This window comes from Budorcas taxicolor, chromosome 5, assembly GCF_023091745.1.
Source record: "Budorcas taxicolor isolate Tak-1 chromosome 5, Takin1.1, whole genome shotgun sequence".
Classification (NCBI taxonomy): domain Eukaryota; kingdom Metazoa; phylum Chordata; class Mammalia; order Artiodactyla; family Bovidae; genus Budorcas; species Budorcas taxicolor.
In genome coordinates, this window is record NC_068914.1 from 146,510,388 (window position 1) to 146,536,378 (window position 25,991).

The window sequence follows — 25,991 nt, forward strand, 5'->3', positions numbered from 1 at the left end:
GAATGACCCGGAGCACTTGTGAGCATGCCCTTATTAGCCTCTAAGACAGGTGACAAAGCAGGTCAGCTCACTCATCTTGCATTTCCTTTCAGGAAGATGGCATTTGAGGGCCACTCCTCTAAAAGCATTTGACATGGAACTTGCTAAATTAAGAGCACAGCAAAAAGTTTATTTATTCAGAATATTTCATTTTGAGCAATTTTCATATGACACAGTTACAGGTCAGCACTACTCTACTGAAATACAGGCAATTAGAATATCTGAGGCTTCATCTCATATTTGATACAGCATCACGAGAAAGTCACTGGGGATGTTCCCAGGGCACTGAGTTCAACATCATCGTATCCAGTGTCCCCTTTCTTCCCCTGGAGCAGCCAGAGGCTCTCTTCTCCTCCCCCAGGATCAGCAGCCTCTCTGGAGAAGTTCAGACAAGAGCCTGAAATAGGAAAGAGAAGTTTGATTTGAACTGAGACATGAGGATGGGACAGAATCCTCTGGTGGAAGGGAGTCAAGCAAGTGCTTATGACAAAGCATCCCTGGGACCCAGGTGTAGGGAGGGAGGCTCAGGCTATTTCACATGAGTCCCAGTGAGGATGGATCCCAGCTGTGCTCTCAGATCCAATTCATGTAGTCTCCCGGGTCTCCATGCATGTGGAAATCCTGCATCACAGGAGACCTGTGCTCAGGGGCTCTGGGAGACCTGCTTCCAGGCAACACAATACCAAGGAGATGCCCAGCAATGGTAAGAATCATAAAAAGGAATCTAAATTGTTCTCCTTTCACAGGTGATAGATGCAAATTCACAATAAGAGGGAGACTGGAAACAGGAAAAATCTGAATTCCTCACTCACAACCCAAGTCTGCTCTTAGTTGACTTGACTCCTGTTTCCAAATGTCCACAAATAGTATCACAGGTGCAGCCACAGATATCTCCTCCCCAGGAACTACACAGACCCTCAGATGGAGAAATACTCTTTTCTAGAGAATGAGTATCTTCTTGCAGCTACTGAAATATCAGTTTATTGGGATACACACAGTCAAAGGCTTTGGCATAGCAGAAATAGATGTTTCTCTGGAACTCTCTTGCTTTTTCGATGATCCAGCAAATTTTGGCAATTTGATCTCTGGTTCCTCTGCCTTTTCTAAAACCATCTTGAACATCTGGAAGTTCACGGTTCACATATTGCTGAAGCCTGGCTTGGAGAATTTCGAGCATTACTTTACTAGCGTGTGAGATGAGTGCAATTGTGCGGTAGTTTGAACATTCTTTGGCATTGCCTTTCTTTGGGATTGGAATGAAAACTGACCTTTACCAGTCCTGTGTCCACTGCTAAGTTTTCCAAATTTGCTGGCATACTGAGTACAGCACGTTCACAGCATCATCTTTTAGGATTTGAAAGAACTCAACTGGTATTCATCACTTCCACTAGCTTTGTTCATGGTGATGCTTCCTAAGGCCCACTGACTTCACATTCCAGGATATCTGGCTCTAGGTTAGTGATCACACTATTGTGATTATCTGGGTCATGAAGATTTTTTTGTATAGTTCTTTTGTATTCTTGCCACTTCTTCTTAATATCTTCTGCTTTCATTAGGACCATAACATTTCTGTCCTTTATTGTACCCATCTTTGGCTGAAATATTCCCTTGCTTGGTATCTGTAATTTTCTTGATGAGATCTCTAGTCTTTCCCATTCCACTGTTTTCCTCTGTTTCTTTGCATTGATCAGTGAGGAAGGCTTTCTTATCTCTCCATGCTAGTCTTTGGAACTCTGTATTCAAATGGATATATCTTTCCTTTTCTCCTTTGGTTTCACTTCTCATCTTTTCTCAGCTATTTGTAAGGCCTCCTCATGTGTGAGGAGGCCTCTGAGGAGGCCATTTTGCCTTTTTGCATTTCTTTTTCTTGGGGATGCTCTTGATCCCTGCCTCCTGTACAATGTCACGAACCTCCGTCCATAATTCATCAGGCACTCTGCCCATCAGACCTAATGCCCTTAATCTATTTGTCACTACTACAGTATAATCATAAGGAATTTGATTTAGGTCATACCTGAATGGTCTAATGGGTTTCTCTACTTTCTTCATATTAAGTCTGAATTTGGCAATAAGGAGTTCATGATCTGAGCCACAGTCAGCTCCCAGTCTTGTTTTTGCTGACTGTATAGAGCATCTCCATCTTTGGCTGCAAAGAATATAATCAATCTGATTTTGGTACTGACCATCTGCTGATGTCCACGTGTAGAGTCCTCTCTTGTGTTCTTGGAAGAGGGTGTTTGTTATGACCAGTGCGTTCTCTTGGCAAAACTCTATTAGCCTTTGCCTTGCCTCATTTTGTACTCCGTGGCCAAATTTGGCTGTTACTCCAGGTATCTCTTGACTTCCTACTTTTGCATTCCAGTCCCTTATAATGAAAAGGACATCTTTTTTAGGTGATAGTTCTAAAAGGTCATGTAGGTCTTCCTAGAATGGCAACTTCAGCTTCTTCAGCATTACTGATCTGGTGTAGACCTGGATTACTGTGATATTGAATGGTTTGCCTTCATGTGTGCAACAGTGCAAAGATATTATTAAAACACTAGTTCCACCTTTGAATTTGGTTCAGTTCAGTTCAGTCACTCAGTCATGCCTGACTCTCTGTGACCCCATGGACTGCAGCACACCAGGCTTCCCTGTCTATCAACAACCAGGAAATTCCCTAATCTATAAATCTTCATGCAAGTATATCACATATAAAGTGATAAGTTTATGTCACATTATAGAAACATAAATGCCCAAAGCAGAGTGATTCTTCACTCCTTGCAAGGAGTCTGACAGCATTAAATATGGCATATGGTCAAGGATGCTACCAAATGTATGAGATTACCTATGTTTTGAATCTCTAGGGAGGCTGGGCATTGAGGAGCACAAATTCACTCTTCCAGATAGAAAGATTGCAGGAGATCAACTGACCCCACTCACCGGTCTGAGAGGTCCTCACCCCATTGTCCTTCTCTGGGGGCACTTCCTCCTCGCTCCCCTGAGAGGCAGGAGGAGTTCCAGGCACTGGTACTTCTTCAGCATCATCATAATTTCCAGCAGAGACATCAGTCCTCTGATCTGGGGGTTCCAAGAGCAGACAAGGGAGTGTATGAACCGCACTAAGTGGGTTGTTCTGGGACATACCTAAGAAACCTTCTGACCCAGAGGTTCTGAGTTTCTGAATAGAGGCACCAGTCACTCTTTGTTTTAAAAGACTTTTTTCTCTAAGACCATGTTTCATTTTGATGTGTCTTTAAGCCAAAATATGATTTTACATATCTTAATATTTTCTGATGGAAATGACATATCTCAAAGCAACTCTTTTACCCTTGAGCACTGCTAAAGGACTTTGACAAATTGTGCTTTACAGATGTTATTTTTTTAAAAACATTCTGTGCCTGTGGTGAATCTGGACACAGAGAGAGCAGCCCCGACGTGAGACATCACAGAACAGCCAGAGAAGGAGGATGAACCCCATCTGGATACAAGGGATGCCTCTGGTCCGTCAAAGGAAAACAATTCCCCTTAAATCTCCTCTGAGGGAAACTCTCCTCCCCAAAGCCCAGCCGAAGCAGGTCCACCTCTAATTCCTGGAGTGGACCTGTAGTCACTGTTGTCCTCACCATCTCTGGTGTAATACGGCAGTTTAGTCAGTGAGAATCTGACGGGAAAGCCTCATGCGGAGACAAACATCACACAACACAGAGAATGACCCTCCCCACACCCACGGGACCTGTGTTAAGGCTGAGAAGGGACAGGCCTGGCTTCTGCAGTGCAGACGGAGGCTGGGAGATCACGGGGCTCTGAGAGGCCATCCTGCCTCTCTGGAGGAGCCGTCTCTGTGAGCCTGGGGCACACATGGGGTCTGCAGATGCTGAGAAGATATGCACAGCCAGGGGGTGGTGATAACCAGAGATCCCAGGAGGGCAGATGAGACACTCACCTGGGCTGCCCAGACCTTCCTTCTGTGTCAGAAGGTAATCGAGCTCCTCATACACAGCTTCAGCAAGAGCATCTTCATAGCTAGATAAGGCTGAGAGATCACCCAGCAGGTCGCAGAAGCTTCCCCAGATACCCCGATCCAGCCAGCCCACCTTCACCTCCCTGGTGCTCACATGGGGGCTGCCAGGACCTCAGCATCGTCTGCTATACCGTGCACCATATCTGCACATTCTCCCCTCATCTGACCCTGATTACTGCTCACCGCCAACCCTGTCTGGTCTCACAGGAGGGGCCATGACTTATGAGAGTTCACACCCCAGTCCTAAGAACCTCTGTCTACTCAGCCCTTAGAGCTCAGCACAGAGCACATGGAGTCTGCAACTCAGAACAGTACCTGGCCCAGGTTCCCTCCTCACACCTGCCCCATCTCCTGCCTGCCCATACTCTCCCTGGCCCCCAGGTCCCCATGAAGCCCACCTCTGCGCTCTGCTCTCCATTCGAGCAGCTGAGTCACCAGGATGATGAGGACCAGGAAGAGAAGGGACCCCAGGATAAGGCAGAGGACCCCAGGCAGGGAGAAGATACCACGGAGAGGATTCAAGGCTGGTCTGTTCCCTAAAGAGAACAGGAAAAAGGGCTGGAGATAGTCTTGGGCACAGAGAAATCTCCTGTGTCAGCATTTTCAGGAGCTCCGGACAATGGCGTCTCAGCCTCAGACAGTGTCAGGGCTCCCCCGGGTCTCATACTGAGACAAGTCAACTCCACTCTGGCCAGTGTGGCCCCGAGGCAGAGCTGGGGATTGTCAGGGAGCTGCCCTGCAGAGACAGCCTCTGAGGACCCAGCTCATCGCCTCTCCTTCGGCTTCAGGAGACAGAGCATCAAACAGTCCTGGGATCTACACCTCACTGATGAGGAGCAACACACAGGGGCAAGTGGGAGTTCCTCAGATTCTACAACATGGGAACTAGACTTCCTTGGACCCCGGGCATGAGAACATTTGACCCTGGACATCAAGGCAGGGGATTGCCCCAGTGTAATGCCCTGGCTGCTCCCCAACAGCCATGGCTCCTCAGACTCTTTCCTCTTCTGAGCTGTCAGAGAGCCCACAGAACAGGTCCCCAGTATTTGAGTATTCTCCCCTACCCGTGGATGGATCACAGTACCTGCTGCAGTCGTGGGCAACGTTGTCCTTACACCTAAAGAGAAAAACAGCAGTGTGGGGAAGTGGAATTGGTCAGAATGCAGGGCAAACCATTTTTCCCTCCTGAGCCTGAAATCACCCCTCAGTCTCCACAACATCAGTGTCCAGTCCTCCCAGCTCCCCCGTCCTAGATCAGAGCCCCAGCACCGGGGATGTCTGAACACAAACTCACCACCACGCCCAGCCCAGCCCACTGCCCCCATGCTGCCCCAGCTCACCTACATGGACCCCGAGCTCCTCACTCACCAGAGCACCTCACACCAGCATCCTCCTCGTGCTTGCAGTTGCTCTGCCCCCAGGGCTCCGCAGCACAGTCCCACAGGGAGGACTCCCAGCCCGCGCACCGCACCTCGTCCAGCCAGATGCTCCCATTTCCAGGGCCGAATGTCCCGGCCCGCACGGCTTCCAGGGCCTGGCCACAGCCCAGCTGCTGACACACCACCTCGGCCTCTGCCAGGCTCCAAGAGTCATCGCACACGGTGCCCCAGGAGCCATTGTGCCAGACCTCCACCCGCCCTGAGCACTTGCTGTCTCCTCCCCTGAGCCGGAGCTTCTCCCTGTCTGAAAAGGCAGCAGCCCCTCCTGTGACAGTCCCTGGTGGGAGGAAGGAGCCCCTGGGAGCCACAGGGGAGGGGGCGGGGCTGATGTACCTGTGCAGGGGGCAGCAGTTGGACAGCTCTTGGGTCTTCTTCCTGCAAACAATGGGGAAACACTGAATCAGAAACAGCTGAGGATGGTCCTGTCCCCACATAAGATTATCTAAAGTCTGACTTAGTACAAATGACACATGAAAATACAGGCTCATTATCTCCTAGGCTGAAACATTCACTGCATCTGATCACCGGCTGAAATTACTTTAAATATTTACTTGCTTATCAGTCTTCACACCCCACAGCAAATATAAACACAGACATCTACCAATTTACACACTCTCCTCTGAATGAAAGTTCCATTAGAAGAAGGACCTTGTATATCGTATATGTGCCATGTTTCTGATATTAGGACAGTGCCTGCACATTGTATGTACTCATTCAACAAATATCTATGGAAAACCTTTTCTAAATACCTAGATAGAAGCTTGACAAATATTTCTTAAATGAATGAATAGACAAATAAAATTCAGTGAAATAAAATTTCTCTTTTAAAATTCATATTAATCAGTGAAATAGTAAACCAAATATAAGCCAAAGGTAACAGTCTATGATAATGGTTCATATTAAAAATAATGTCCAAAAGCACAGAGTCAATTTATATTCAAAATCTCATGTACATAATTTTAATGGAAAATTATTAGATAGATTATAAACTACTCTTACCTACTATTCAGTGTGACAGTGGGGAAGTGGAGACTACTGTTGTAAAAGGAACCCCTCTTTTCTAAATTTATTTTTAATTGGAAGGTAATTGCTCCACAATGTAGTGTTGGTTATGTGTGTGTGTGTGTCAGTCTCTCAATCATGTCCAACTCTTTGTGACCCTATGGACTGCAGCACACCAGGCTCCTCTGTCCACAGAATTTTTCAGACAGACATACTGGAGTGGATTGCTATTCACTTCTCCACTGGATCTTCCCTACCCAGGGATCAAGCCCAGGTCTCCCGCACTGCAGGAAGTTTCTTTGCTGTCTGAGCCACCAGAAAAGCCTGTAGTGTTGATTAGGAATCTCTTAAAAAGGAAGTATACTTACTAGAGCTAATCAATGAATATAGTAAAGTTGCAGGATATAAAATCAACACGCAGAAATCCCTTGCATTCCTATACACTAATAATGAGAAAGTAGAAAAAGAAATTAAGGAAACAATTCCATTCACCATTGCAACGAAAAGAATAAAATACTTAGGAATATATCTACCTAAAGAAACTAAACACCTATACATAGAAAACTATAAAACACTGGTGAAAGAAATCAAAGAGGACACTAATAGATGGAGAAATACACCATGTTCATGGATTGGAAGAATCAATATAGTGAAAATGAGTATACTACCCAAAGCAATTTACAAATTCAACACAATCCCAATTAAGCTACCAGCCATATTTTTCACAGAACTAGAACAAATAATTTCAAGATTTGTATGGAAATACAAAAAAACCTCGAATAGCCAAAGCAATCTTGAGAAAGAAGAATGGAACTGGAGGAATCAACTTGCCTGACTTCAGGCTCTACTACAAAGCCACAGTCATTAAGAGAGTATGGTACTGGCACAAAGACAGACATATAGATCAATGGAATGAAATAGAAAGCCCAGAGATAAATCCACACACATATGGACACCTTATCTTTGACAAAGGAGGCAAGAATATACAATGGAGTAAAGACAATCTCTTTAACAAGTGGTGCTGGGAAAACTGGTCAACCACTTGTAAAAGAATGAAACTAGATCACTTTCTAACACCATACACAAAAATAAACTCAAAATGGATTAAAGATCTAAACGTAAGACCAGAAAATATAAAACTCCTAGAGGAGAATATAGGCAAAAGACTCTCCGACATAAATCACAGCAGGATCCTCTATGATCCACCTCCCAGAATACTGGAAATAAAAGCAAAAATAAACAAATGGGATCTAATTAAAATTAAAAGCTTCTGCACAACAAAGGAAAATATAAGCAAAGTGAAAAGACAGCCTTCTGAATGGGAGAAAACAATACCAAATGAAGCAACTGACAAACAACTAACCTCAAAAATGTACAAGCAACTTATGCAGCTCAATTCCAGAAAAATTAACGACCCAATCAAAAAATGGGCCAAAGAACTAAATAGACATTTCTCCAAAGAAGACATACGGATGGCTAACAAACACATGAAAAGATACTCAACATCACTCATTATTAGAGAATTGCAAACCAAGACCACAATGAGGTACCATTTCACACCAGTCAGAATGGCTGTGATCCAAAAATCTGCAAGCAATAAATGCTGGAGAGGGTGTGGAGAAAAGGGAACCCTCCTACACTGTTGGTGGGAATGCAAACTAGTACAGCCACTTTGGAGAACAGTGTGGAGATTCCTTAAAAAATTGAAAATAGAACTGCCTATGACCCAGCAATCCCACTGCTGGGCATACACACCGAGGAAACCAGAATTGAAAGAGACACATGTACCCCAATGTTCATCGCAGCACTGTTTATAATAGCCAGGACATGGAAACAACCTAGATGTCCATCAGCAGATGAATGGATAAGAAAGTTGTGGTACATATACACAATGGAGTATTACTCAGCCATTAAAAAGAATACATTTGAATCAGTTCTGATGACATGGATGAAACTGGAGCCGATTATACAGAGTGAAGTAAGCCAGAAAGAAAAACACCAATACAGTATACTAACACATATATATGGAATTTAGAAAGATGGCAATGATGACCCTGTATGCAAGACAGCAAAAAAGACACAGATGTGTATAACGGACTTTTGGACTCAGAGGGAGAGGGAGAGGGTGGGATGATTTGGGAGAATGGCATTGTAACATGTATACTATCATGTAAGAATCGAATCGCCAGTCTATGTCCGATGCAGGATACAGCATGCTTGGGGCTGGTGCACGGTGATGACCCAGAGAGATGTTATGGGGAGGGAGGTGGGTGGGGGGTTCATGTTTGGGAATGCATGTACACCCGTGGTGGATTCATGTCAATGTATGGCAAAACCAATATAGTATTGTAAATTCAAATAAAGGAAAAAAGGAAATAAAAAAAAATTTTAAAAAGGAAGTATACAGGAAAGACTTAGTAGAATTCTGAGAAGATATATGGACACATATATGTACACACTGAGTAAGCCAGAAATTTTTGCAATAGTTAAAAAGCCTACTGAGAAAAATTTGTATCGAGAAAATGAAGAAATAATAAACAAAAGACTGAGAATATATATAAAAGAATTGAAGCTGACAGAAATAAATATAAATTTTAAAAAACAGAAGGGTAAATAGTACCTGTCATAAAGTACCAACATTTATATATTCTTTCCAGATCATCCTATCAAAACTCCTACCCACTCTATGCAGAGAACCTCTGAGAAAACGATGGCAGGACCTCTGTGAGCAGGTTGCTCATTTTCATGGTCAAAGACTTTACCACCTCTCAATTCACAGGGTTTAATTGTAGGAAAAACATCATCAATAAAAGGTCTCATAGTTTAATTCCTTTTTGGCTTTCAAATGAAAAAGACAAAGAGATAAGCAAAGAGAGGCAAGGAAGGGAGTGAGCCTCTGCTTTTGAAGTATCTGATCCCACATTCTCTTAGCTATGGGTTTCAGGCAACATCCAGCATGTCATTCAAGGTGTACCTGAATGGGGTGTGTGTGTGTGTGTGTGTGTGTGTGTGTGTGTGTGTGTGTGGAGGAGGAGCGAAGGAGAAAGAGAAACAGAGAGAGAAATGTTGAAGGAATAAGGTGTTATGGTTTGACTATTTGTCGCCCTCACCAACATTTATTTATTTCATTCAAAATTTATTGCTGAAATCTCAATTCCCAATGTAACAGTATTTAGTGGTGGAGCCTTCTCAAACTCTTCCAAAAACAGAAGAAAAGAACACTTCCAAATTCATTTTCTGAAGCCAACATTAGTCTGATACCAAAGCCAGATAAGGACACCATGAGAAAAGAAAATTACGGACTAATACTCTGATAAATACAGGTGCAAAAATAATCAACAAAATATTAGAAAACTGAATTTGACAACACACTAAAAGAATCATACACCGTAATCAAGTGATATTTGTTCCAAGGATACAAGGATAGTTGAAAATGCACAGAATATTCAATGTGATACACCAAATAAACAAAATGAAGGTAAAAATCATATCCTCAAAGGATGCAGAAAAAGTGTTTGACAAATTCAACATCCACTTACAGTAAAAACTCTTTTACAAAGTAGGTATAGAAGGATTGCATCTCAACATAATTAAGGCTATATGAAAAGTACACAGCTAACATCATACTTGACTTTAAAAAACTGAAAGCTTTTCCTCTGAAATCAGGCACAAGACAAAAACGTCTATTCTCACGACTTTTATTCAACTTAGTTTTGGCAGTCCCATCCAGATCCATCAGGCAATTAAAAAAAAAAATCCAAATCTGAAAGGAAGAGGCAAAATAGACACTATTTGCAGATTGAAAAGTGAAAGTGTTAGTCACTCAGTCGTGTCTGACTCTTTACAACCCCAAGGACTGCAGCCTGCCAGGCTCCTCTGTCCATTGGGATTCTCCAGACAAGAATACTGGAGTGGGTTGCCATTCCTTCCACCAGGGGATATTCCTGACCCAGGGACTGAAACCGGGTCTCTTGCATTGCAGACAGATTCTCTACCATCAGAGTTATGAGGAAAGAAACCCCCTTACATGATATTATATGTAGAAAACACTAAAGACTTTAGCAAAAATACGAGAACCAATACACTCAGTAAAGCTGTAGAAGAAAAATCTGTATACAAAAATCATTTGCATTTCTTTACACTAACAACAAACTGCTATAAGAGAAACTGAGAAAACAATTCTGTTTATATTTGCATGAAAATGAATAAAATGTCTAGGAATAAATTTAACCAAGGAGGTGAAAGACCTGTACACTGAAAACTATAAACACATTGATGAAAGAAACTGAAGATGACTCAAATAAATGGAAAGACATTCTGTGCTCATGGATTGGGAGATCTAATATTATTAACATGCCCCTACCAAAAGCAATCTACAGATTCACTCCAGTCCTTATCAAAATTCCAATGGAAATTTTCACAGATACAGAAGAAACAATCCTAAAATTTGCATGGAACCATAAAAGACTCTCAATACCAAAGCAATCTTGAGAAAGAATAACAAAGCTAGAGGTGTCATGCTTCCTGATTTCAAACTATATTACAAAGCTATATTAATCAAAACAGTATGTCATTGGTATAAAAATGAACACAGAGATCAATGGAACAAAATAGAGAGTCCATAAATAAACCCACATTTCTATGGTCAATTAATTTTTGACAAAGACGCCAAGAATATACAGTGGGAAAAGGACAGTTTTTTCAGTAAATGGCATTGGGGAAACTGGATAGCCACTTTCAAAAAGTGAAACTGAACCACTATCTTACACCATTCACAAAAATTAACTCAAAATAGATTAAAGACTTGATCATAAGTCCTGAAGCCATAAAATTTCTACAGGAAAAAACAGAAAATAAATTCCTTGACACCAGTCTCTGTGATGATTTTTTGGATTTGACACCAAAAGCAAAGGGAACAAGAGTAAAAACAAGCAGTTGTGATGACATAAAGCTAAAAATCTTCTGCCCAATTAAGGAAACCATCAACAAAGTGAAAAAGCAACCTATGGAGTTGGAAAAAATATTTGTATATTATATTTCTGGTAAGGATTATTATCCAAAATATACAAGGAACTCATACAACTCAGTAGCAAAAAACAAACAGTCTGATTTTTTTTAATGGGCAGAAAACCTGAATAGACAATTTTTCAAAGAATACATACAACTTGCCAATAATACATGAAAATGCACTCAACACTATCAATCATCAGAAAACACAAATCAAAACCACAATGAGATATCACCTCATATCCTCTAGAAAGGCTTTTATCCAAAAGAAGAAATAACAGGAGTTGAGGAGAATGTGAAGAGACAGGAAAGGTTTTGCACAGTTAGAGGGAATGTAAGTTGAGGCAGCCCCTATGGAAACAGTATTGAGGTGCATCAAAAATTAAAAATAGAACTGCCATAAGATTTAGCAATTTCACTTTGGAGTATTTATCTGAAGGAAACAAAAACACTAACTTGAAAACCCAATGTTCACTGCAGCAACATATGTTCAGTTGCTAGGTTGTGTCTGACTCTTTGCAACCCCATGGACTGCAGCATGCCAGGCTCCTCTGTCCTTCACTAACTCCCAAAGTTTGCTCAAATTCATGTCCACTGAACTGGTGATGCTATCTATCTCATCCTCTGTGGCCCCCTTCTTCTTTTGCCTTCAATATTTCCCATCATCAGGGTCTCTTCCAATGAGTCAGCTCTTCTCATCAGGTGGCCAAAGGATTGGAGCTTCAGCTTCAGCATCAGTCCTTTCAATGAATATTCAGGGTTGATTTCCTTTAGGATTGATTGGTTTGATCTCCTTGCTGCCCAAAGGACTCTCAATGCAATTGTGGCATCCAAGCACCACAATTCAAAAGAATCAACTCTTTTTAGTTTCTTCTATAACCCGGCTCTCACGTCCAGAGATGACTACTAGAAAAAATATAGCTGTGACCACATGGACCTTTGTCAGCAAAGCGGTGTCTCTTTTAATACTCTGTCTAGGTTTGTCACATAGGAGCAAGCCTCTTTTAATCTCATGGCTGCAGTCATCATCAGTAGTGATTTGGGAATCCAAGAAAAGAAAATCTGTCACTGTTTCCACTTTCTCCCCTTTTATATGCCATGAAGTGCCGATGATCTTAGTTTTTAGAATGTTGAGCTGTAAGCCAGCTTTTTCACTCTCCTTTCACCCTCAATGAGAGGCTTTCTTGTTTCTCTTCGCTTTCTGCCATTAGAGTGATATCATCTGTGTATCTGAGGTTGTTGATATTTCTCACAGCAATCTTGATTCCAGCTTGTGATTCATCCAGCCTGGCATTTCCTATGATGTTCTCTGTATATAAGTTAAATAAACAGGATAACAATATACAGCCTTGATGAACTCTTTTCTCAATTTGGAACCAGTCAGTTTTTCCATGCCCTGTTCCAACTGCTGCTTTTTTGATCTGCATACAGGTTTCTCAGGAGGCAGGCAAGGTGCTCTGGTATTCTCGTCTCTTTAAGAATCTTAACAGACCCATCACAAGCATGGAAAATGAAACTGTAATCAGAAATCTTCCAGCAAACAAAAGCCCAGGTCCAGATGGCTTCACAGCTGAATTCTACCAAAAATTTTGAGAAGAGCTAACTCCTATCCTACTGAAACTCTTCCAGAAAATTGCAGAGGAAGGTAAATTTCCAAACTTATTCTATGAGGCCACCATCACCCTAATACCAAAACCTGACAAAGATGTCACAAAAAAAGAAAACTACAGGCCAATAACACTGATGAACATAGATGCAAAAATCCTCAACAAAATTCTAGCAATCAGAATTCAACAACACATTAAAAACATCATACACCATGACCAAGTGGGCTTTATCCCAGGGATGCAAGGATTCTTCAATATCCACAAATCAATCAATGTAATCCACCACATTAACAAATTGAAAAATGAAAGCCATATGATTATCTCAATAGATGCAGAGAAGGCCTTTGACAAAATGCAACATCCATTTGTGATAAAAACTCTCCAGAAAGCAGGAATAGAAGGAACATAACTCAACATAATAAAAGCTATATATGACAAATCCACAGCAAACATTATCCTCAATGGTGAAAAATTGAAAGCATTTTCCCTAAAGTCAGAAACAAGACAAGGGTGCCCACTTTCACCGCTACTATTCAACATAGTTCTGGAAGTTTTGGCCACAGCAATCAGAGCAGACAAAGAAATAAAAGGAATCCAAATTGGAAAAGAAGAAGTAAAACTCTCACTGTTTGCAGATGACATGATCCTCTACATAGAAAATCCTAAAGACTCCACCATAAAATTACTGGAGCTAATCAATGAATATAGTAAAGTTGCAGGATATAAAATCAACACGCAGAAATCCCTTGCATTCCTATACACTAATAATGAGAAAGTAGAAAAAGAAATTAAGGAAACAGTTCCATTCACCATTGCAATGAAAAGAATAAAATACTTAGGAATATATCTACCTAAAGAAACTAAACACCTATACATAGAAAACTATAAAACACTGATGAAAGAAATCAAAGAAGACACTAATAGATGGAGAAATATACCGTGTTCATGGATTGGAAGAATCAATATAGTGAAAATGAGTATACTACCCAAAGCAATCTACAGATTCAATACAATCCCTATCAAGCTACTAGCCGTATTTTTCACAGAACTAGAACAAATAATTTCAAGATTTGTATGGAAATACAAAAAAACCTCGAATAGCCAAAGCAATCTTGAGAAAGAAGAATGGAACTGGAGGAATCAACTTGCCTGACTTCAGGCTCTACTACAAAGCCACAGTCATTAAGAGAGTATGGTACTGGCACAAAGACAGACATATAGATCAATGGAATGAAATAGAAAGCCCAGAGATAAATCCACACACATATGGACACCTTATCTTTGACAAAGGAGGCAAGAATATACAATGGAGTAAAGACAATCTCTTTAACAAGTGGTGCTGGGAAAACTGGTCAACCACTTGTAAAAGAATGAAACTAGATCACTTTCTAACACCATACACAAAAATAAACTCAAAATGGATTAAAGATCTAAACGTAAGACCAGAAAATATAAAACTCCTAGAGGAGAATATAGGCAAAAGACTCTCCGACATAAATCACAGCAGGATCCTCTATGATCCACCTCCCAGAATACTGGAAATAAAAGCAAAAATAAACAAATGGGATCTAATTAAAATTAAAAGCTTCTGCACAACAAAGGAAAATATAAGCAAAGTGAAAAGACAGCCTTCTGAATGGGAGAAAACAATACCAAATGAAGCAACTGAAAAACAAATAACCTCAAAAATATACAAGCAACATATGCAGCTCAATTCCAGAAAAATTAACGACCCAATCAAAAAATGGGCCAAAGAACTAAATAGGCATTTCTCCAAACAAGACATATGGATGGCTAACAAACACATGAAAAGATACTCAACATCACTCATTATTAGAGAAATGCAAATCAAGACCACAATGAGGTACCACTTCACATCAGTCAGAATGGCTGCGATCCAAAAGTCTACACAGTGAATGCTGGAGAGGGTGTGGAGAAAAGGGAACCCTCTTACACTGTTGGTGGGAATGCAAACTAGTACAACCACTATGGAAAACAGTGTGGAGATTCCTTAAAAAATTGAAAATAGTACTGCCTTATGACCCAGCAATCCCACTGCTGGGCATACACACCAAGGAAACCAGAATTGAAAGAGACACATGTACCCCAATGTTCATTGCAGCACTGTTTATAATAGCCAGGACATGGAAACAACCTAGATGTCCATCAGCAGATGAATGGATAAGAAAGCTGTGGTACATATACACAATGGAGTATTACTCAGCCATTAAAAAGAATACATTTGAATCAGTTCTGATGACATGGATGAAACTGGAGCTGATTATACAGAGTGAAGAAAGCCAGAAAGAAAAACACCAATACAGTATACTGACACATATATGGAATTTAGAAAGATGGTAATGATGACCCTGTATGCGAGATAGCAAAAGAGAACAGATGTATAGAACAGACGTTTGGACTCAGAGGGAGAGGGAGAGGGTGGGATGATTTGGGAGAATGGCATTGAAACATGTATACTATCATGTAAGAAATGAAGTGCCAGTCTATGTTCGATACAGGATACAGGATGCTTGGGGCTGGTGCATGGTGATGATCCAGAGAGATGATGGGGTGGGAGGTGGGAGGGGGATTCAGGATTGGGAGCTCGTATACACCCATGGTGGATTCATGTCAATGTATGGCAAAACCAATACAGTATTGTAAAGTAAAATAAAGTAAAAATAAAATTTAAAAAAAAATTTTCCACAGTTCATTGTGATTCACATGGTCAAAGGCTTTATGTAGTCAATGAAGCAGATGTTTTTCTGGAATTCTCTGGCTTACTCTATGATCCAACAAATGTTGGCAATTTGATCTCTGGTTTCTCTGCCTTTTCTAAACCCAGCTTGTACATTTCAGAAGTTCTCAGTTCACTTACTGCTGAAGCCTAGCTTGAAAGACTTTGAGCATAACCTTGTTAGCATGTGAAATGAGCACAACTGTGAGGCAGTTTGACCATTCATTGGCATTAACCTTCTTTGAATTTAAATGAAAACTGACCTTCTCCAGTCCTGTGGCCACTGATGAATCTTCCAAATTTGCTGACGTATTGACTGCAGCACTTTAACAGTATTACCTTTTAGTATTTTATAGCAATATATATGAGTTAAACAATGTAAGTCTTCACTGATGAATGGATAAAGAAAATGTAATATAGACTTATATCCACCCATAAAAAAGAGGAAAATCTTGCCAGTTTCAACAACATGGATGGACCTCGAGGGCATTATGTTAAGTGAAACAAATCACACAGAGAAAGAAAAATACCATGTAATCTCATTTATATGTGAAATATTAAAACAAAAAGCAAGTTCAGAGATGCTGAGTAGTTGGTGGCTACCAGAAGTGGGGGATTTGGTGCAGGCAAAGGTAATCAAAAGATATAAATTTGAATTATAAAATTAATAGGTGAAGAGATATAACATACAGCATGGTGACTATAGTGAATAGTGTATTGTCTATTTGAAAGATGGCAAGAAAATACATCTTAAACATTCTCATCATGTAAGAAAAATATTTAACTATATATATGGATCCATATAGAGAGATATAACTAGAGTTACTGTAGTGATCATTTAGCAGTACACACAAACATATAAGCATTATGTCATACACAGCAAAAAATATAATGTTGTATCAGTTATATCAATTTAAAAATTTAATAAAGTTTGGAACATGTAGATTAAATTAGCTCCATCCAAACTTCATTTTATAAACTCAACTTGAACACATCACTTAGATTTTAAAATATCAAATCTCACTAATAGCATCCTACAGAGTTGGGAAAGACACAGAAACAGACATAAGTCTCCTGCACAGGAGATGTAGGCTTCCTCCTTTGGAGAGCATGAACTGAATTTCCACGGGCCAGAAGGACACTGCCAGAGAGAGGTATCAGTTTTCCGACACTGAATTAAATCTACCCACCGGGGTCTAGAACCTTCCCTGAGACCAACAGAGGTGTTGACACTTCCACTGTCCCCACAGCCAAGCTGACTGCAGATGATGGACACGGTGACATCATCCATGGGGCTGCGGCACACACTGCCCCAGGTCCCGTTGTAGAAAACTTCCAGCCACCCAGCGCACTCCTGGTCCTTGCTGACCATCCTGAGGGCCAGGAACTCTGAGATTGAAAGGGAGGAGACAGGACACAGTGAGCACCCCACACAGTGCTCTGGATTTTCCTCTCTCCCCCAAATTGTGAACATTCATCTGTGACCCGGCTGAGGAAGCAAATCCATTAGATGACCAGAGTGAAACTTGTCTCCTTTTCACCTGACTTTGTCCATTTGTGTCTGCCTTTCTAAATATTTCTACCACCATGATGTAGTGGATATGAACTGAGAGGAAGACCACCCTGGACACCTGCAGGGAGAGGGAGCTGACACCTGCTTCCTGACAAAACATCTAAAAGAGTGTATGAAAGGGATGTGATGTGGACAGTGTGGAGGCAGATAGAATAATGGACCTATGACTATTTCCTTATCTGGCAAAGGGAACTTTACAGAAGTAATTAAGGTAAGGACTGAGATTACCCTCAAATATGATGGATTAACCACCTGAGCACAGTCAAATCACAGTCTTAGACTCGCTATCCTTTAGGGTGGAACACTTTTCCTCGTTTTGGTTAGAGGGAGATGAATATATGGATAACAGTTAGAGAGGTGGAGCGTTGCTGCTCTGATGATGAACAGAAGGGGTTATGAACGAAGGCAGGCAGGCAGGCAGTTTTTAGAAGCTTGAAGACAAGAAACAGATTCTTTCCCAGAGGCTCAGAGGTGATGTGACCCTACTGAAACCTTGAACCCCATCCAGTGAGATTCCTGCTGGACATCTAAGCTACAGAAGTATAAGGAAGTAAATGTGTTGCTTTAAACCATTAACTATGTGGTAATTTGTTACAAAACAAAAAAACTAGCACCTTGGCTTTAAGACTTCTCTACCATATGTACCAGAAGAGTGAGCCCCGATTTCAAGGAAAACTGAGAAAAGGCTCTGCCAGGAAACACTACTGAGGAGAAAAGACCAGAGTCTCAGCTGCTGCAGGAGGCAGTGAAAGCACCTGGTCTTCAAGTCTGCTGGAAAGACAGGCTCCATAGGAGGAAGCCTCCTTCTCTGGTCGTTTCAGCATCTCTCCCTCAGGGCTCAGACCCCCGTCCTCCTGGGCACTCCCCTCCCCTCCACTGTCCACACTGTGGACAGTGTGCAGCGTGGACCTGAGCAGATGACCCCCGCGTCCTCCTTGTGTCTGCAGTCGTGCTGCCCCCAGCCCCGGGAAGGGCACCTCCACACGTGAGACTCCTTTCCTGTGCAGTTCAGGTCGTCCAGCCAGATGAGCCCTGATCCTGCCCCGAAGTGAGCAGACCCCGTGGCATTGAGGGCTTCTCCACAGCCCAGCTGCCTGCACACCACGCGGGCATCGTCCAGGTCCCAGCCATCATCACAGATGGTGCCCCAAGAGCCCTGGTCAAGGATCTCCACTCTCCCTGCGCAGGGACCGCCCCCATCCACTAGGCGGAGCTGTCTACTGTCTGAGGAGAGAGAAATGGGACAATGAGGCCTTGACCTGGGAATGAAAAGGGTCTTCTGTCTTGTGGGGCCCTCACCTGAGCAGTAGGGGGCGCTCCCCTCGGAGGCGGCAGACCCTTGTTCAGACATGGAGTCATTGCACTGGGGCAGCACCTGGGAGTGGTTTCCTGAAAAAAAGCGATGATTAGAGGGTTGGGAGGGTTGAAGAACAGGAAACTCCGTTCAGCAAAATAATTTTTAGGAGGGGAGGGGAGTTTGGGGGGAAATGGATACATGTATATATATGGTTGAGTCCCTGCCTGTTCACCTGAAACTGTAACAACATTGTTAATCGGCTAAACCCAATACAAAGCAAAAAGTTCAAAAATAGTAATAATAATAATAATGACCTAGTGATGGAGCTGAGATGAAAGCTGTAACATACCAGTAAAGTTGCCATAATCTTAGCGTTCCCTTTCTCTATGAACAGCGCTACCTGACAATGCCATGATTCCTGTTTTAAGCCAAGCTTTGCCCTAAGAATGAGTTAAATAAGTTGCTCTATCCTTAATCCACCCCTAAATAGAAGAAGCGAAACAGAATCCTTTCTGAAGGATTTGTACAACTTTTTATCTACAGTGTTTGTGATTTTAAAAACACAAAGAAAAATAATAATAATTAATTTTTTTAAAAAAGAGGTCTCATGGAAAACAAGAGGAAAAAGAAACATTAAAACAATTTCCCAGGGTATTGGGCTCTTAGACTTACCTGACAGAGAGTTTATTTTATTCATTTTCATTAATTTTTATTTGAGTATAATTGCTTTACAACGTTGTGGTAGCTTCTGCTGTACAGCAAATTTAATACCTTATATATACATGTAAGGGTTTCCTAGGTGACTCAGTGGTAAAAAAAAAAAATCTGCCTGCCAAATAGAAGACTGGGGTTCCATCCCTGGTTGGAAAGATCCTCTGGGGTAAGAAATGGCAATCAACTCCAGTATTCTTGCCTGGGAAATCCTATGGACAAAGGAGTGTCGCAGGCTAGTCCACTGGGTAACAAAAGAGTCAGACGCAACTCAGCGACCAAACAACAATGACACATATATAAATAAATATCCCCTCTTTCTTGGACTTACTTCCTATTTAGGTCATCACAGAGCACTGAGTAGAGTTCCCTGTGCTATACAATAGGTTATTATTTATCTGTTTTATGTGTTCAGTTCAGTCACTCAGTAGTGTCCGACTCTTTACGACCCCATGAACCGCAGCACGCCAGGCCTCCCTGTCCATCACCAACTCCCGGAGTCCACCCAAACCCATGTCCATCGAGTCGATGATGCCATCCAACCATCTCTTCCTCTGTCGTCCCCTTCTCCTCCTGCCCTCAATCTTTCCCACCATCAGTGTCTTTTCCAATGAGTCAGCTCTTTGCATCAGGTAACCAAAGTATTCGAGCTTCAGCTTCAACATCAGTCCTTCCAATGAACACCCAGGACTGATTTCCTTTAGGATGGACTGGTTGGATCTCTTTGCAGTCCAAGGGACTCTCAAGAGTCTTCTCCAACACCACAGTTCAAAAGCATCAATTCTTTGGTGCTCAACTTTCTTTATCGTCCAACTCTCACATCCATACATGACCACTGGAAAAACCATAGCCTAGACTAGATAGACCTTTGTTGGCAAAGTTTATGTGTGTGTGCATGCTAAGTCACTTCAGTTGTGTCTGACTCTGTGACACTATGGATTGTAGCCCATCAGGTTCCATGTCTATGGGATTCCCCAGGCAATATCTATTTTATAATTAGTATCAATAGTGTAGGGTTTCTGAGTCTGGTGGCTGAGGCAGTAAAGAATCCACCTGCAATGCATGAGACCTGGGTTTGATACTTGGGTTGGGAAGATCCCCTGGAGGAGGGTATGGCAACCCACTCCACAATTCTTTCCTGGAGAATCCCCGTGGACAGAGGAGCCTGGCGGGCTATGGTCCATGGGGTTGCAAAGAGTTGGATATGACTAATCGCACAGCACAGCACATCAATAGTGTGTATATGTCATATATGTCAATCTCAACATCCCAATTCACCCCACTCTTCATTTCCCCTCTGAGTATCCATATGATGTTCTCTATGTTGGTGTCTCTATTTCTGCTTCACAGTAAGTTCATCTCTACCATTTTTCTAGATTCCACATATAAGTGATGTTATACAGTATTTGTTTTTCTCTTTCTGATTTACTTCATTCTACATAACAATCCTAACTCAAATCCTAAAAGATGATGCTGTGAAAGTGCTGCAAGCAATATGCCAGCAAATGTGGAAAACATAGCAGTGGCCACAGGACTGGAAAATGTCAGTTTTCATTCCAATCCCAAAGAAAGACAATGCCAAAGTATGCTCAAACTACCGCACAATTGCACTCATCTCATTAGCAAAGTAATGCTCAAAGTTCTCCAAGTCGTGGTTCAACAACACGTGAACCATGAACCTCCAGATGTTCAAGCTGGTTTTAGAAAAAGCAGAGGAACCGGAGACCAAATTGTCAACCTCCACTGGATCATTGAAAAAGCAAGAGAGTTCTGGAAAAGGAGTATGTCAAGGCTGTATATTGCTACCCTACTTATTTGACTTATATGCAGAGTACATTATGAGAAATGCTGGGCTGGATGAAGCACCGGCTGGAATCAAGATTGCTGGGAGAAATATCAATAACCTCAGAAATGCAGATGACACCACCTTATGGCAGAAAGGGAAGAGGAACTAAAGAGCCTCTTGGTGAAAGTGAAAGACGAGAGTGAAAAAGTTGGCTTAAAGCTCAACATTCAGAAAACAAAGATCATGGCATCTGGTCCCATCACTTCATGGCAAATAGATGGGGAAACAGTGGAAACAGTGGCTGACTTTATTTTTTTGAACTCCAAAATCGCTGTAGATGGTGACTGCAGCCATGAAATTAAAAGACACTTACTCCTTGGAAGAAAAGTTATGACCCAGCCTAGACAGCATGTTAAAAAGCAGAGACATTACTTTGCCAACAAAGGTCTGTCTAGTCTAGGCTATGGTTTTTCCAGTAGTCATGTATGGATGTGAGAGTTGGACTATAAAGAAAGCTGAGTAATGGAGAATTGATGCTTTTGAACTGTGGTGTTGGAGAAGACTCTTGAGAGTCCCTTGGACTGCAAGGAGATCCAACCAGGAAATCAGTCCTGAAGGTTCATTGGAAGGACTGATGCTGAAGCTAGAGCTCCAGTACTTTGGCCACCTGATGTGAAGAACTGACTCATTTGAAAAGACCCTGATGCTGGGAAAGACTGACGGCGAGAGGAGAAGGGGACAACAGAGGATAAGATGGTTGGATGGCATCACCAACTCAGTGAACATGAGTTTGCGTATTCTCCGGGAGTTGGTGATGGACAGGGAGCCCTCTTGTGCTACAGTCAATGGGGTCGCAAAGAGTCGGACATGACTGAGAGACTGAACTGAACTAAACCGAACATAACAGTCTCTAGGTCTATCCATGTCTCTGCAAATTCCGCAGCTTTATTCTTTTACAACTGAGTAATATTCCATTTTATATATGTGCAACATCTTCTCTATCCACTCCTCCTGTGAGGGACATTTAGGTTGCTTCCGTGTCCTGGCTGTTGTAAATAGTGCTGCAGTGAACATCAGGATGAATGTGTCTCTTTGAATGATGATTCTCTCCAGGTATGTGCCCAGGAATGGGATTGCTGAGTCATACGACAGTTCTATTTTTAGTTTTTTGAGGAACCTCCATACTGTTCTCCATAGTAGTTGTGCCAATTTACATACCCATACGTAGGAGGATTCCCTTTCCTGCACATTCTCTCCAGAATTTATTGTTTGTAGACTTTTTAATGATAGACATTCTGACTGGCGTGAAGTAATACCTGACTACAGTTTTGCATCTCTCTAGTAATTAATGATGCTAAAGATGAAACTCCAGTACTTTGGCCACCTCATGTGAAGAGTTGACTCATTGGAAAAGACTCTGATGCTGGGAGGGAATGGGGGCAGGAGGAGAAGGGGATGACAGGTGATGAGATGGCTGAATGGCATCACTGACTCAATGGATGTGAGTCTGGGTGAACTCCGGGAGTTGGTGATGGACAGGGAGGCCTGGCATGCTGCGATTCATGGGGTCGCAAAGAGTCAGACATGACTGAGCGACTGAACTGAACTGAACTGAGTAATTAGTGATGTTGAAAATCTTTTCATATATCTGTTAGCCATCTGTATGTCTGGAGAAATGTCTGTTTGTCTTTTTCCCATTTTTCAATCGGGTTGTTTGGTTTGTTTATATTGAGTTGTTTGAGCATTTTGAAGATTAGTCGCTTGTTAGTTGTTCGTTTTAATAGCAAATACTTTCTCCCATTCTGACAGTTGTCTTTTTGTTCTGTTTATGGTTTCCTTTGCTATGCAAAACCTTTTAAGTTTAATCGGGTCCTACTTGTTTATTTTTGTTTTTATTTTCTTTACTCTAGAAGATTGGTCAAAAGAGATCTGTTTGCAATTTATGTCAAAGAATTTTCTGCCTATGTTTTCCTCTAAGAGTTTTATAGTCTGACAGAGAATTTAAATAGCCAGGATTAAAGTCTTCAAATAATTAATTAACAAGATGTGTGTCTTGGCAGAGAAATGATAACAAAAACAAATGAAAATTCTACAGCTGAAATTAAGAACTAGAGAATGAGTCTATCGGCACATTAGATCAATATAAAGTAGAAATAGTAAAATGGAAGATGAGAGGACAAATATTCCTCTGTATAGAAAATTGGTTACATGGTAAGTGCCTGGTTAACAATACTGTATAACAAAATTTCCCCCCAAACTTAGCAGTTGAAGGAATTTTTTTTTTAATTTTGATCATAATTTCCTGGTCAGTAATTTGGGAAAAACTCAACTTGGCAGTTCTATCTTTGGGGTCTCTCATGTGGTTGCACTTAGATGTTATCTGGGGCTGATATGTCTAAAGGTTTGATTGAACTGTGGTTATATAAGGAAATTCCCTGAAGTATTTTTTTGTTGTTGGGGAGGGGGAGGGATAAAGGAGCATCCTGTCTGCAACTTAATCCAGAAAGATTTTACATACTCAAGGGGAAAATGGGGCAGGAAAGGGAAAAGGAGGAGAGAGACGGAAAGCTAGAGCAAGACAGAGAAAAAGAGAGAAAACTAGAGTGAGAGAGGGAGGGAGAGAAAAGAAAGAAAGAAGGATTAAAGCAAAATACTAACCTAACATTTGGGGAATCCAGATAAAGTTCAGAGAGAATTCATTCCCAGAAAACCTTCACTAAAGGAAATACTAGTAACATCAAACCCATGAAATGCCTAAGAGAAAACCTAGTTAAAGATGTGCAAAACATCTGAGAGATATTCAAGACCTAATTGAATGAAGGGATATATTTTGACAATGAATTGAGAAACTCATGTTGTCAAAATAAACCATTCTCTCATTTATATACAGATTAAAGCTAACCTCAATAAAATTCCCTGATGCTTTTGTGTCTGTGTGAAACATGACAAGATGATTCAAAATTTATGTTGTTGTTCAGTCACTCAGTCGTGTCTGACTCTTTGCAACCCCATGGACTGCAGCACGCCAGGCTTCCCTATCCATCACCAACTCCCAGAGTTTACCCAAACTCATGTCCATTGAGTCAGTGATGCCATCCAACTATCTCATCTTCTGTTGTCCTCTTCTCCTCCTGCCTTCAATCTTTCCAAGCATCAGGGTCTTTTCTAATGAGTCAGCGATTCACATCAAGTGCCAAAGTATGGAGCTTCAGCTCAAAAATGTATACAAAATACAAAAACCAAGAATGACCAAGGCAGTTAGGAAGAACAGCAACAACATAACTTCTTTACATTAAAGTTACCCAGACTTACTATGTGAGCTTAGTCACTCAGTCATGTCCGATTCTTTGTGACCCCATAGACTATAGCCCACCAAGCTCCTCTCTCCATGGGGACACTCCAGGCACGAATACTGGAGTGGGTTGCCATACACGTCTCCAGGGGATCTTCCCAACCCAGGGATCAAACCCAGGTCTCCCGCCTTGCAGACAGACTCCTTACCATCTGAGCCACCAGGGAAGGTTCAAGATTTACTATAAAGTTACAATAAAGAAAATGTGGTACAGGTGCAAGGATAGATAAATGAAACAGTGGAACAGAATAGAGAGTCTAAAAGAAGTACCCAGACATATGCGCCCTTTCGTTTATCACAAAGGTGGCACTGCAGTAGAGAATAGTCTTCCAGAAAAAGATTTTGAGTCGACTGGATGCCCATATGAAAACACGACACTTGACCCTTAGGCTACACGGTTATCAATCCTGGAAGCAGTATATAATTATATGCAAAAGAAAAGTAATTACACGTCTGTGATACTCTCAGAGAACATTTTTGTGATTTTGGAGTAGACAAAGTTGTTTCTAGAAGGATATAAGGAGCTCTATGGACTGGAACAATGGACTGGTTCAAAACTGAGACAGGAGTACGTCAAGCCTGTATATTGTCACCCTGATTATTTAACTTGTATGCAGAGCACGTCATGCGAAATGCCGGGACGGATGAAACACAAGCTGGAGTCAAGATTGCCGGGAGACATATCAGTAACCTCAGATGACACCAGATGACAGATGGCAGATGACACCACCCTTATGGCAGAAAGTGAAGAGGAATAAAGAGCCTCTTGATGAAGGTGAAAGAGGTGAGTAAAAATGTTGGCTTAAAACTCAACGTTCAGAAAAGGAAGATCATGACATCCGCTCCCATCACTTCATGGCAAATAGATGGGAAACAATGAAAACAGTGACAGACTTTATTTTCTTGGACTCCAAAATCACTGCAAATGGTGATGGCAGCCATGAAATTAAAAGATGCTTGCTCCTTGGAAGAAAAGCTATGACAAACCTAGATAGCATATTAAAAAGCAGAGAAGTTACTTTGCCGACAAAGGTCCAACAAAGCTATAGTTTTTCCAGTAGTTATATATGGATGTGAGAGTTGGACCATAAAGAAAGCTGAGCACTGAAGAATTGATGCTTGTGAACTATGGTGTTGGAGAAGACTTTCGAGAGTCCCTTGGACTTCAGTCAATCCTAAAGGAAATCAGTCCTGAATATTCATTGGAAGGACTGATGCTGAAGTTGAAGCTCTAATACTTTGGCCACATGATGGGAAGAACTGACTCATTGGAAAAGACCCTGATGCTTAAAAATACTGAAGGCAGGAGGAAAAGGAGATGACAGAGGATGACATGATGCGTAGTATCACCAACTCAAAGGATATGAGCTTGAGCAAGCTGCAGGAGATGATGAAGGACAGGGAAGCTTGATGTGCTGCAGTCCATGGGGTTGCAAAG

General features: G+C 41.6%; 1 protein-coding gene across 1 annotated transcript in view; it reads right to left on the reverse strand.

Moving 5' to 3' along the window:
* Window positions 1-290: 290 nt before the first annotated feature.
* LOC128048722 (antigen WC1.1-like) overlaps window positions 291-25,991 on the reverse strand; it is a 63,121-nt gene continuing 37,420 nt past the window's right edge. The window contains 10 exon segments of the mRNA XM_052641148.1: window positions 291-436; window positions 2,962-3,099; window positions 3,965-4,054; window positions 4,441-4,578; window positions 5,127-5,159; window positions 5,411-5,725; window positions 5,815-5,856; window positions 16,900-17,223; window positions 18,317-18,631; window positions 18,707-18,796. Coding sequence (XP_052497108.1) covers window positions 291-436; window positions 2,962-3,099; window positions 3,965-4,054; window positions 4,441-4,578; window positions 5,127-5,159; window positions 5,411-5,725; window positions 5,815-5,856; window positions 16,900-17,223; window positions 18,317-18,631; window positions 18,707-18,796 — 1,631 coding nt within the window.